Source organism: Sceloporus occidentalis, unplaced genomic scaffold (assembly GCF_023333645.1).
Source record: "Sceloporus occidentalis isolate IW3139 unplaced genomic scaffold, rSceOcc1.0.p SCAF_35, whole genome shotgun sequence".
NCBI classification, from domain to species: domain Eukaryota; kingdom Metazoa; phylum Chordata; class Lepidosauria; order Squamata; family Phrynosomatidae; genus Sceloporus; species Sceloporus occidentalis.
Genome location: NW_028317015.1, coordinates 871,596 through 885,769, shown reverse-complemented (window position 1 = coordinate 885,769; position 14,174 = coordinate 871,596). Strand labels below are relative to the sequence as shown.

At 39.8% G+C, this 14,174-nt stretch overlaps 1 protein-coding gene across 1 annotated transcript; it reads right to left on the bottom strand.

Moving 5' to 3' along the window:
• Positions 1-2,008: 2,008 nt before the first annotated feature.
• On the bottom strand, positions 2,009-10,697 carry LOC149297946 (G protein-coupled receptor 157-like). Its single transcript, XM_089487826.1, has 5 exons — positions 10,665-10,697; positions 7,781-8,136; positions 3,897-4,110; positions 2,588-2,779; positions 2,009-2,230 (listed from the first exon to the last, which is right to left on the bottom strand). The coding sequence occupies exons 1-5, from the start codon at positions 10,695-10,697 to the stop codon at positions 2,009-2,011; spliced, it is 1,017 nt and encodes a 338-aa protein (XP_089343952.1).
• Between the last annotated feature and the right edge of the window lie 3,477 nt (positions 10,698-14,174).

The window sequence follows — 14,174 nt, the reverse complement described above, 5'->3', positions numbered from 1 at the left end:
ACATACCCATGGAAGATAAGAGTACAGAGATCAGGTGGTGTATGTGCGTCTCAGATACATGTGTGGGGCGAGGGCCTGGGCGCCACGTGCCTGTAATCGCCCCTGGTTTCTGCATGCGGTGGCAGCGTGTTCTGCGTTGCCGCATGACACAGAAGCACATTCTGCAATTAAATTCTGATTTCCTCATTGTCTCTTCCAAAGTTCATAGTTATCAAACATATTCTAATCAGCAGAGGAGGAGTAAGGGTGTGTGAAATGATTATACCCCATAATTACAAATAGTACTCCTAAAAGAGATTATGTCACTGATAGTAACTGAAGTCATGTACGAGGTAAACTGTATTTATCTAGGATTGTGTGATGCAGAAGATCTTGGAATGTAACGCACCCCCCCCACACACACACACACCTCGATTCACAACATGAAACATAACCGAGTACAAAATGTTTTTATTTAATGTTTTTGGTAAAACAGTCCAATGGATCAGCACAGGTTCAGCATTTTGGGTTGTTTTTATTTTTGTTTGTTTGTTTAGCAAAAGAGGCACTTCATTAGCTTTTCTCCATTAAAAACGGAAGCGCTATTCACCATGAGAACCGCTATTGGAGAAGCTTGACGTAACATTTCAGATACATATCCAGCAGAATCTATAGATGCGCCAACACATTCTGCTATGACAGCATATAGATCAGGTTCTTAGCGTATAGCTCCCATCGATCTCGGGCTGGTTAAATAGCCATTAAAAAGGACAGCTACTACGGTATCATAGACACATGCCCCAGATTATTCAAAAAAGTCACAGATTGATCTTAATTCTCAGAATTTTCTGGTTTAATCAACCACTTTAACACTGTTTTTATTATTATGTAACAACAAACCATACGGACTTATATTCACAGCCCTATATTTAACACGATTACAATGCATTTAAAGATAGTAGAAAGTACCAAAGGACATACCTAGCGTGTGCTATCAAACATTACGCGTACATTTCTAACCTCAAAAACAGCCTAGAAAAAATCCCCATAAATGAAGTCAAAACATCCCGATAGATCATCAATATTTAAGTGAAAGTATCTCATCTACCTAAGACTGATCTTTATTGCTAGCTGCAGAAATAAGCGTTCACATTCATTTTTTACCTTTCACCAACATTTTGTAACAATGTTATGTCAGACGTTAATTCTAGATAATGGTTACACAGCACTGTGGAAGTATCTGGGGGCATCGTATTCTTCTATAAGATGCTGTAGAGCAGAATAATAGGTAGCTCTCCTCAACTGTTTATGATCAAAAGGCTCCTAAAAATAACCAAAGATTATTTTGGGATGGCTCGGCCTCATGGAGAGTTTGTAGACCTACCATGACCCGCCGGTAGTCTTATAGTAAACGGGTTTTAGCGTTGGTCTTCACGGCTCACCAACAGTATAAATGTGCAAAGCCTCATCCTATGAGCACAGTGCGATATTATAAATATGGCAACAGATTGAGAGGACAGACATTAAAAAGGGATGAACGCTACATTTTAAACAAAAACGTTGCTCTCAGGAACATAATTATATGTACGCATTATTATTAGGAAAGGAGGTGTCATCAGCAAGGTCACTTTGTGAAAACACAATAAAAGATCAACGTTAGTTGCTATGTTCATGTTCTGCCAGTGATAGCAGAACCCCATGGATTGTAAACTAGAAAGATACTTCTGAACGGACCACCATTATTGAGTATAATCCGTCCAAACCCATATGGAATAGAAAAAGGTATCTCATTGCATTTCCCTGAAGGATGTGCTTCAAAACACAGAGAAATATTAGTTTCTTGTCTTGACACAAGGTAAACCGAATGTCCGCTCACACTAAAGGAGCTCCACTCCACTTTGGCATGGACGTTAATATCCTGTAGTTTAGGAAGTCTTAAAATCCTTTTGAGTAGGAATAAGACGACAAAATGTGCACAAAATACCCAGAGATATTCTAACAAAGCAGATTTCGGGACACAGAAACAAGATCAAGTGCTTGGCAGGTGGGTTGACCACTTCTCTCTCTCGGTCTCTGCGGTGGAGCCGTAGCCGGACGCCTGCGCTCCAGACACGCCGTTCTGTGTGCAGTCAGAAGCGCAAGGCTTGCAACAGCGGCATCTCAGTGACGCCAGGAGACGTGACCTGATAACACGCGTGCACAGCACAAACATGATGCAATTGGCGCCTCCCTGGAACGTGTTTCCAACGCCCTGAAAACAAAATCAGTTGGTTAGCGGATATGGCAAGGTTAGCGGAAATCAATGGGTTTCACACATCAATGGTTTTTGTCGACTAACTTAAGAATTTAAGGGCTTTTGCAAGTAACAATATATACACATTAGTATAAACACACAAGTAACATGTGTCGGAATTCTCCAGCACGTAAACACGCACACCAAGAAGGCAAGAGTAAAATCTATAGCTGTAGTTACTATACATTATATATTACTATACATTATACATTTTATATATAAAAAGGTTTGCACAAATGAAGAGTCACTCTCGGCAAGAAAACCATCGGGAGTGCTTAACAAAAAAATATAAAAACACCACAAGGTTTTGCTTACGTGAAGAATGACCAGAATGACGTTATGCACCGCTGAGGAACCGCAGAGGGTCAGGATGAATCGTATGGTGCTCCAGATGCGAAGGAAGATGAAAATAATTGGGATGAAGATTAGCTTCTTATCAGCAATGGTCCTGGGTTGGTACACAGGAGCAGCCGATAGAATCGAGCGGTACTCGGACAGAGCTGCGTGCTGGAGAAAGAAAACAAAATTGATGTTAGTCCTTACAAAAACAGTCACTTATCTCTTTTGTGTCATTGCTTTCTTCAGCAGAGTCTGTCCGGGGTTATATGAAGAGACAGACGCAACCAAGGCTGCCTAAATCTACAGAAGGTTTAGTTCCCCAAGATGTTTGGAACACCCTACCTGCCGAGTTCTATAAGCTGTGTGCGGACGTAGCTACAAGAACTGATGCTGTTTTGAAAGGGTGGTCACACTAAATAATGATTTCATTTAGATTTTTCTTCTGCTCACTCATTGAGCTAATTGATAAAAAATAAAACTATTGACATGTCTATTTTTGAAAGCATTCTTACTCTTACAGCATTTTTTTCACACCTGCCTAAAAGTTTGGACAGTACCGCACAAATTCTCACACACACACACACACATATACACACACACACACACACACACACACACACACACAACTATACACACTGGCTTTATTCAGAAACCACAGAGCCTCTATGCTGCAGCTTATCTCGTGTCTTCATGGCCAAATAAATGCTTAAAGAAAGACTTAACATAAAACAGTAGACTTTGAAGGCAGATAAGAACACTTCAGCACATTTAGTCTGCCAAACTTTGCGGATGTAAAGACTCGGACCTTAATCAGTCCTTGGGCTTCTCTTAAATACGGGATAGCTTTATGCCTATCTCATGCATGTTTCAATTCCCTCACTGTATTATCATCTACCTCTTCTCCTGAGAGGCTGTTCTACTTATCTATCACCCTCTGAGTAAAGTAAAACTTCTTCTGATTACATCTAAACCTGTGACCCTCTAGTTTTAGATTACGACCTCTCTGTCTCCTCCTTTGAAATAAAAAACTTAAATTCTCTACTTTGTTAAATCTCTTTAGTATTTACATGTTTCTATCTCATTTCTCTTCTTTCCGCCAGGCCATACATATTGAGAATCCTTAGGCTCGGGCTCCATTTAATTTTTATCCTGCAAACCAATATTATCGCCACTATTCAAAAAAGGCACACGTTGTGTACGAGCACAATGGGTACTCCTCATACGCAAAGCGGTGCCCGACATGGAAACAACTGTATGAAAAAGACCCAAAGTGGTGGCGCGGTACCGCTCTCCCGATGTGTTTCTTCATGAGGATGTAGAGTACAGGCAGAATGAGATACGCCAGGATCTCCCACAGCTTCCCGGCCAATAACATCCACAGAAGCCGGTCCTCGGCATCGATATTTATCCAGCACCAGCCCACGGACACGTAGGAAGCATCATAGCCGATCTTCTGCAGAGAGACAGCGGCCACTGTGATCACCAATGGGACGCCCCAACTGAGAAGGAAAAGGCAGGGAGATGATTAGTTTAATGTTTTTAAAAACCCACAATGCTACGGGATGGCTTTGTTTCTCTAAGATTGGGCAATAATTTTACGCACAGCACATAGAACGGGCCGTCACCCAAAATCAGCTTCATTTGTGGCTTTCTTCTTGTCAAAGGCAACAACAGTTCTCGTTGGGCCAACAGAGAGAAATACGTCAAGAATCATAAACGTTCCGCAAATCTGAAGAGTCGTCTGAGGTCCAGAAAGCTTATATTACTTTAACCCCTTAATGACAAAGCCCGTACATGTACGGGCTCAAAATGCTTTGTTTTCAATGGGTTTAGGGATCGCCCATTGTCCTTAAAGGGTTAAATCTTGAGTTAATACAAGCTGCGGGACCCTGTTCACCATACACGTTTCCTACTGATCACCATAAACTCATCATTTTGTATACCATTCTTATTAAATAATAAAAAAAGCTTATTCTAATAGGCATGTTATACACCGATTTATCTCGTACAAATGAGACAAGCGAATAGGGGGGATTTTCACATTTTTCTGAGCACTGCCACCTATTGCGCTCATGCCGTAGGATGAAGATCGTCAGCCATTATTTTTCTGCGTTGATAAAATTAAGGACGGTTCCATTGTTTCACAACGTAAGCATTTACATTTATATATTAATTGTTTCAGCTGTTTTGGGTTATTTTCTATTTAATTTTCCTTAACTTGTATGTTTGTTTACTTTGCCTTAAAAATGAGACAGAGTAATTAAAGTGAGGAATTGGAGCAAGTTCCACAACCCTACATCAGTCAGAAGGTAAAAAAAAATAAATTTGTCATCAGTTCCTTTTTCCCCAGATCCACCATTTTCATGGGGTCGTCAACCTATGCTTTCCTGCTTGGGCATGGTGTAGCGGGGGGCGCTTCTCTCGCTCCTGTCCAATTCCTTGGACTCGGACTGCTTCCTTGTCAACACCCATTCAGGTTTTTTTCCAGTAATTCCTGGATTTACAGCATCCTCTGGGTTAGAACGACAGGGACTGGTATACGAGCATACAAAAATATTTTATTCTGGTTTTTATGAGCTGTAAATTGTTTCATTATTTTGTTGTGGCACGTTAAAACACACACGACTTGCTACCTGTCTTGTTCCCGATGGCTGCTTTTGTGGAATTCTTAACTATAAACACTAACCCCCCCCCCCCAGTAAATTTACACTCAAAGCTATACCAAGAAACCATTGGAAGCTCCATTAGAACACGCAGCACAAGAAGACACGGATATGACATCATAACTTGGTGGCACACAGCATCTCGAATAAGCAGAAAGTGAAATGAGCGCCAAGCCCGCTCGCTCTGTTTGACATGGAGAAGGTTGAGTAGTAACTGGTTTATTCCTCCATGAACCTTATGAAAAATATCCATGCAAACAGCATGAAAACATACTGTAAAAGCATCAGCACCTGCGGTAGAAGAGCAAAGGACTACATAAAAACCTCCACTATTCCTCTACGTGCGTGATGGGAGAGGGAGGCAGGGTTAGTGGGACAGAACCCAGCATTAAGAGATCAATGATCTACCCCAGAACCCCAGATCCATCTGTACATTCCACCGCATTCCAACTGTTATTGCAGGAAAGTTCTCCAGTACTCTGCAATTTCATGAGAAAACCCAAGATCTAGTTCTTAATTATGTTTTCATTTAATGTTGCAACACCTTTAAAAAGAAATTTTTTTGGCATTAGAGTCACTCACTTTTCCAGTCCTACATGCAATGACTAAACTCGCCAGATGGGGCAGTATTGCGCTAAGTATTCTGGAAATATGACATCATTCTGGAGTGTTTACCTAGAACAAACTGACACGTTGACAGCGCACTTAACTACACATTTGACAATCGGCACAATAATCTTGATTAATTTGCTTTTCTGTAGAAGGCACACTTTGTTATTTGCTGCAAACCTTCCTACCAAACAAAACTGGGTCAATCAACAAAGAATCAGCCCGTATCCCGATACTATGGAACTATTGTAGTAAATCTGGCATCAGTCTGCATTCTGCAATTAAGTCAAGCTTTCTTTGATTACTTTTTTTTTTTACATATAAAGAAAAAATATTTAAAGGAACTCTCTTGCCTACAACTGTATTAGTTATGGCATACTTAATTTGCTATTGTGTATCCCCAATAAACTTTGAGAATTAAAAAAATATATATATTCGATTAGCTAGATAATTTCTAGAATGCAATTTTAGTATGCTAAATATTCAATGGCCTTTTTCAAAGATTTTTAAATAGGCATACATTCCTAAAAAAAAAATGTAAAAATACAATAATGTAATCACAATAGCAATTATAAAGGCAAAATTATATCTACGTAATATTTGATCACAAAACCACATCCCATACTTGTTTAAATTCAATAGATTGTAAGCTCGTTTGAGCCGGGCCCTCCTCACCTGCTGTCTCTGTAAGTCAATTTGTTATGTTATATACTACTCGTTATGTCCTGTCTACCCATTGTACAGCGCTACGGAATTTGATGGTGCTATATAAAACAATAAATAATAATAAATAATAATAATAAATACTAGCCTGATAGGTAGTCTGGGTTCTCTGTCACTGGATCTTGTTAACTGGAGTCAGACAATTTACAGACACACACACACACATATATAATGAAAATTCAGACTATTAGCTCCCACCCCCAATATTAAATGCACCCCCTTTTTCGTTTCTCGTGACTCAAACACTGCTGCTGAATTCTGAAACAAGCCTCAGGCAACTATCCGAAATAAAAGAATCCTCAGATCTTAACCTTAAAATCACAAGATTAACAACGTGTAATTAATGTTATGTATGAATAAGGGGAGTCATTTTGTGGTTGGCGTGTTCCCACATTAACGCTTCCAGTCTCCACATATTGTAACCAAGCCGCGGCTCCTGGAATTAAGTGGAATTCCATTTCTAGACACCATTCCGTTAGAATTTATATATCTTTGGATGTATATTATTACATATAGAAAAAGGCAAGGACGTTTTGCAATGCGTGTGGGATAGCTGCTGAATGGCTTAAAATAAAATGTAAGGATTTGGTTTTTTTATGTTGCTGTGAACACGCGTTTAGAATTTTTTTTTTTTATTTATTTTTTTTTAAAGCATAAGAGTTCCAATATTGGAACCAATATTGATGCAAAATTTCTGACTAGTAAAGGGAACTTCTAGAAATTGGTTTTCTTAGAAAATTCCTATGTAACAGTAGAAGGTGAATTTCTACGCAGCTGTCACGTTCTGGCGGAACTCTAAAAACTTCTCTAAAACTAAACTCTCTAAAACAAAAGCCAAAGCGGGAAGTAAAAACACAAAAAATATCCACAAAATGACCTAAAAAAGGTTGGAAGTGACATTCTTTAATTTTTGTTTTGTGTGCAAAATGTTGACTATTTCTACTTCCGACCCTGCAAATAGTAACACAATATTTACTCAATGACATGATGACGTTCTAAATATTTTAGGGAGAAGTTCTTAAAACTTTTCAAAGAAGTAGGTTACCTGTAAAGTAGGGAATTTATCACAGACAAGAAGAAACCTGCTAATATTTACATGGGAATATATATATATATAATATACATTATAATATATACTAATACACCAATAGATCCATACTGCGCGTGAACTTACCTGATTAAATGGAACCAGTATATCATGTGATCCGCTAAGGCTTGCTGAGACTGCACGATGGTGATATAGAGGTAGATGGCCACGGACACCGTCCAGAAGAAAGAGCTGGTGTTGGAGAAAGTGGAGACAGCGCCTTGGGCAATGCAGTCCCATCTGGGGCCGCTAAAATCCCGTAGGACTCCATAGAAGTAAGAAGCGGCAGACAGCAAGTCCGCCACAGACAGGTAGAGGAGCAGCTGACGGGGCCGACTTCTGAGCTCCGGCCAGCGGATGTGGGTGAAGATGATGAGCGCAGAGCCCAGGAAGGACAAGGCGCAGGACAGCAGCACAATCGCCTGCTCAGATACATCCAGCTTCTCCTTTGGGTTTTCTAGCCAAGCCATGGAACCTCGCAGACAGCCCTGGGAGGAGGACACGGAATAGAATTTGCTCATTGTTACTGACTACGAAGGCTATGGCCTGTATGGACTGCTTATCCGCTCACTTACCGCCAATCTCAACGTGAACAAGAAAATATCTACTTTATAAAGCAACATATATACAGTATGATTCAACATCTATTACGTACAGAAAGTGTAATGTTTATACACATGCCGGTTTCTGCGGAATTGTATGTTATCTTTCTGGAGCAAAAAGTATGTTTTCTAACGGTCAGCATCACAGGGATACGGACTTAGATAAACCCCCTTTGCACGAGCAGTTATTTTTGCAGAAATGCACACAATTAGCTACAATTTATTAGCGACACTAACTCGCCAGATTCTGGCTGTAAAGGTGATGCAGTTTTCATAGTGACCATTGGAATCTTTTTGCCAATTTCTCAATTTTTACCACTTTACTTCAGAATTCATTTATTTATTTATTACTAAAACTGATTTGTCTGACTTGTGAAACCAGCGTGTCTTTATCTTACATTGCATTGTTCACAGTGCACAAGAGTGTGGTCAATCAATGGAACAGCCTCTCAGCAGAAGTGGTAAAGGGTAAAAATTGGCAGACTAGATGGGCAAACGGTTCCTAACCAATTTCTACGCCGGATTTCTAAGTGCTCATAGGCCTGCCTTCACAGTCGGCTACACTCTGCATTCCATTATCTGCCGTGTAGTTTTATCTCCAGTTGAATGAATGGCTCTATTCATGTACCAGCTCAATAAAATCACACAAAATTACTCACTTATCTCAGCGAAAATCTAGATAAACACAATTTCTGAAGTTTTTAGGGGAGTATCTGGTCAGTTTGAGGGAAAACACCAGAAATATTGGTTGTGCCGGACTCTGCTACTTTTATGGACGCAGAATATACTCACCTTAGGAAGCCGGTCTGATGAGAATTCTCAGGACGGAAGAAGAAGCTCAGATTTCAGGTTGGAATAACAGCCCAGGTGGAACTTATTTTACATCCACTGCGTGAGAAGCATCTTCGCGTTGGCAGTTTAATAGTTAAATCATTTGGTGTCTCTATAAAGAGAAGAAATGATTTTAAAATCATGAGTGCAGAGCCCTCACCTCCTTCCATACCAGCAGATCTCACACTCCATTGCGTTACTGTCCGTTTGTGCAAAACAGGGTGGATTAAAAATTGATGATTTTTTTATAATAATAAAAAAAAAAAGATAGGATTTTTTTTTCATTTAAATTGGATTTCTTTGACTTTTAATTAAAATGTATTTTAATGAAATGCCTTTGGGGAAAAAGTCTATACAAAAGGTAGTTTCCTATTTAAGATACATCATTATAGTTCAAAGGTTATCCAGTATAAAAAAAAGATCTTAGTAATAAGGCTTTATATTTATGTAATATTTACATTTTTAGTAAACTAATTAGATTAATCCAAGTTATCCAAACTGAGATCACATCCAGATTACAGACAAACAAGAGAGTGAAGAAGAAAAAGACGAGTTTTATGTTTTTCACAGGGATCCAGCTGATGCTTTAGGCTTTGTTGTTGTTTTGGGGTTTTTTTTACAATATTTTGTTTAACCCCTTCAGTTAATAAACAAATAGAAGAATGTTTACGCTATATAATGTTATTGTTTCCGTTAAATATAACTATTTAAGTAGTTCTCTAAATATGAATGATTAACCCATTAAAGTAAAATCGGTTCTGATCTAGATGTTTTACTAACCCGACAAGTTATTTTTGTAAATAGGAAGTCTTTATCTGCTTGCAAATATTAAAGATTATAACAACCAGCAAGAATGAGTCTTTACACTTAAAAATCATGACTTAAATCGAGTCTTACTGACCAGGGTTTTAAATCGACTTGATTTAAAACAAATCCACCCTGGTACAGAATCTGCAGTTTGGGTCATAAATGAAATGTAATAATTAAAATAAAAATAATGATAATTCCAGAAAGCCCAAGTTCACAGTTATTGTCACCATGTAAGCCCCATTCACTCCCCTCTGGAATACAATACAAAGTTTTAGATTGGCCACTGGCACCTAAACGGTTAAGCCATCTAAAGTTGGAAAGGAGTAACCCCTTCAGTACCAAATAGGCGAGTTCTATGTGCTTATTAAATAACACAAAGGGTCAATGGATTTAGGGCCATAAGGGGTTATTAATCTGTTAGAAATATAATATTAACTCATTGAGTCCTGCCACGAATTAACCATCTCCCGGACAGCGCGGAGTAGAGATACCGACTGCCAGAAATGGTGTAAATGGGTTAAAATGTATTTCTTTTTGGGGAGGTTAAATTGTGCTGCTTTAACCCCTTATTTACCCGAGATGATTTGATTATACTCGCGTGGTTGTCACGGTCCTGCGTGGAACGAACAGTAAATAACACGCGAATAACAACCGAGAACTCCCCAGCCAGAGAGCGGCAAACACTGTCCGGGAGCCGGGATAAAGTAACCGCCTGCCGGGGGTATGACAGGCTGGGGAGAAGCGCTCACACAGCGGGGCATTAGTCCAACGAGACCCGGCCGGGAATCCCCTCTGCAGGGACAGCTGACAGTAACCAACCCCGGAGCCCCTCACTCACCCCGCAGTCCGTCTCCGCTCCGTGCAGCTCCCAGCCGGCTGTCAGCGGGAGGAGCCTGGGCCTGAGACATCCGGGAGCAGCAGGAAACTGCCCGGGGAGAGGCGGCTGGCACGGGCCATATATCCCAGGGGCAGCTCGGGGGTCACTCACCAGAGCCACGGGATCCGGCTAAGGAGCCATATATATGCCTGCCTATTATATCTACCCTATCTATATGTATCATATATCTATATATAATATATATCTGTTCTATCATCTATATCTCATATACCATTATCTATCATCTGTCTGTTATATATCCATTATATGTATCATCTATTACATAATAATTATATACATCTATATATATGTATCATTTATCTAAATATATCTGTTCTATTATCTATATCTCATAAATTCATCCTATTATATATCATCAGTCTGTTATATATCTCATATAATTAAATACATCTCCCATCTATATATATATATATCTACTGTCTCTATATGTATCATATTTATTCTATTATCTATTATATATATATCATCTCTTACCTAATAATTATATATATCATACATCTCCTATCTATATATAATATATCTGTTCTATTATCTATCTATGATGTATCCATCCTATTATCTATCATGTGTCTGTTATATATCTGTTATAGGTATCATCTCTTACCTAATAATTATATATATATCATACATCTCCTATCTATATATAATCTATCTGTTCTATTATCTATATCTCATATATGTATCCTAGTATCTGTTATATGGCTATTATTATATATCTATATCATGCATCTATTATCTACTCTCCATGTATCAGTGATACATTCTCTATCTGAACAGATGGGAGCCGCCTCTTTTTCTGCCTGTTTTTTGGTGATCAGAGTTTCAGTTCCTTTACAGAAAGTGGAGAGAGGAAGTAAAGACGCCGATCATGAACCCAAACGTTCCAAAAATACACTTCAGTCTTTTCTATATGTCTGTAGACAGCTTTCCTTTCTAACCCGGCCTCCTTCATTCCATCCGATCAGTTTGTGGGAATTATGAATAAAAAGTGAGTCTGATGAAAAGTTTCAAAAGTGCTCTTATCACTATAGCAACAAAATGCAAAATGGTCCAATCAGCAAGATCATTTCATTGGTTGCTATGGAGACGACAATTTTGCAAACTGTGCACAAAAATGTCCTGTGTTAACCATAATAGTTCTTTAACAATATTTGACTGTTGACGTGTTTCTAATGTAATAAGATTCTGACCTGGTGTATTCATTAGATATTTCGCTTGCGTCCCAAGCGGATGATTCAGACAATTTGTATTTCCTGTGGCCTTTATGGAGGACGCTTATGAATGTTGCATGTCCGGTGTTTTCTGGATGAAAGTGATCCCATTAATCAATAAAAGATGACGCCTTCAGTCACTGAGAGTGACGCGCCTGACGCAGAGATCCTATTGTCTAAAAATGTATAGAAACCCACACAACTGATATCTAAGGAAAGGGGGGGGAGCTATACAATATATGGAATTATAGCATGGATCTATAAATGAGGCGGTGGAGGAGCACACAAGGGTCTTGGGGAACACAGAAGGAGAGAGCGGCAGAGGTAATAGGGTGCAAGCTAAGAGTTGGCAAACCTAAAGCGGGGTGCTGTAGCCCATTGTCTGTAGGTGCTTTAGATACCAATTCTAAGCCTTGTCTCCTAGTGTGAGGTTGAACTTGGTTTTCTTTTTAAATGGTGGTATAGTTAGTAATGTGTGTGGTGATGAGTGACTTAGTGAGCTAGAAACATAAAGGATGTTTTCCATTGGTGTCCTTACTTCTTTTGGTTTCCCCTGGCTGTGACAGGGCGCTGTATACCGTTTCTTCACAGCAGTCCAGTGTGGCCTATCCCACCTGGGCTTCGGACCACGCGGGGTGGATAAATCCTCTGCTGATGTCAGGTGCCTCGTGTGATGTTATTTTTGTCAATAAACAGCTTCTGAATGGTAGGTTGGGTATCCATATTTACACAATGACATCACATGGCATGTTGCATGAGATGTCATCGCTGCAGTAAAGCTCCAGGAGGCTTCCAGGATGTGAAGGTTGGGGTGACTGCTGTAACTACAGACCGCACGATCCAGGCCGGAAGGGACCTTTCTGAACTATCTTGAACTGGCATGGGGAGACAGGAACGTATTGGGGGTTGCATAATTGTGTGTGAGTATGCATGTGTAATTGTGTGTGTGAGCATGGATGTGTCAGTGGGGTGAGACGTGAGAGTGTGAGTATCAGTGTGTATATTTTGTGTGTTTACATATGTTGGAGGGGGGGCAAAGAAGGCACAGACCAGTTGTGTGGGGGCAATGATGGCACAGACTAGCTGTTGAAATTGGGGGGCGCGGGGGGTAGGTTGCATCAGGGCCCCGTGGTTTCTGGTAACGCCTCTGGCTGGGGTATAAGAGTGCCAGAGGGTCATAGGTAGGTAAGTAGATAACTTAGGTAAGTAAAATAAAAGATTTAAAAGGGGTTTTGAGATAGAACCTTTATTAAGTTATACTCATTTTGGGCAGGGGGGAAGGAGATGCTTTTTAAAGAAGCTGCTACAATACTTGGAAGAATTAATCTACGCGAGAAGGGGAGGCCAATGTAAGATGTAATTAGCTAACTGAGGTCTGCAAAAACCATATGAGTAAAAATACGTTGACAATTAGGAATGGGGCAGACATGCGCAGACCATGTCTCTATTCATGAATCAATACAGCTAACACATTTCACACACACACCATCTACAACGCCTTTACAGGGAACATTAGTGGCTTGAAACTTGACATATTCACCTCGCCTTAATAGATTCTGATGACAAGCGTCTGAAGCGATCAAAGCCATTGTCACTGTAAACTGGGCTTGTCGCAGTATTTTCCAGTATAATATACATGCCGAAAGCCAGTCGCTCTGGCGAAACTGGTTTAACGAGCATAGAAGTCATGTTAGGTATGGGATAGCAAGGAGAGAAATGCAGTGTATCATGATGAAGAAATGTCAGTGCAGGAGATCAGGGAGCCATATTCTGGAAACTGTAGGATTAACAGTACAATTGTAGCAATTAGACCAAGCTGCATTACTATCCCCACTAACACTGTCTGAACTTTTATTTCTGCCACAAAATAGTCAGAAGTATATTTAAGAGATCACTAATTGGTGTCATCCCCTTGGTATTAGCCTATGGTATGATCCACTCTGTGTATAACATTGAAACCTTCTGTGATATAACACTATCTTGCAGTGATTTGTGCAGTTAGCTAGAATTTAGAAAACATTGTTTAAAGTTCTGTTGAGTCACTTGCTGTGTGTGAGTGCCATCCACAACACAAGACTACAGCGTAGCCGTAGAATAAGAGGATGTTGTAGGCATTGATCCCTTTTATT

Coding starts and splice junctions, on each gene's coding strand:
- LOC149297946 (XM_089487826.1), bottom strand. CDS start 10,697: ATGCCCCGCTGTGTGAGCGCTTCTCCCCAGCCT. Junction 4,111..7,780: donor TACTGGTTCCATTTAATCAG/GTAAGTTCACGC, acceptor TTTCCTTCTCAG/TTGGGGCGTCCCATTGGTGA. Junction 2,231..2,587: donor TCATTCTGGTCATTCTTCAC/GTAAGCAAAACC, acceptor TTTTGTTTTCAG/GGCGTTGGAAACACGTTCCA.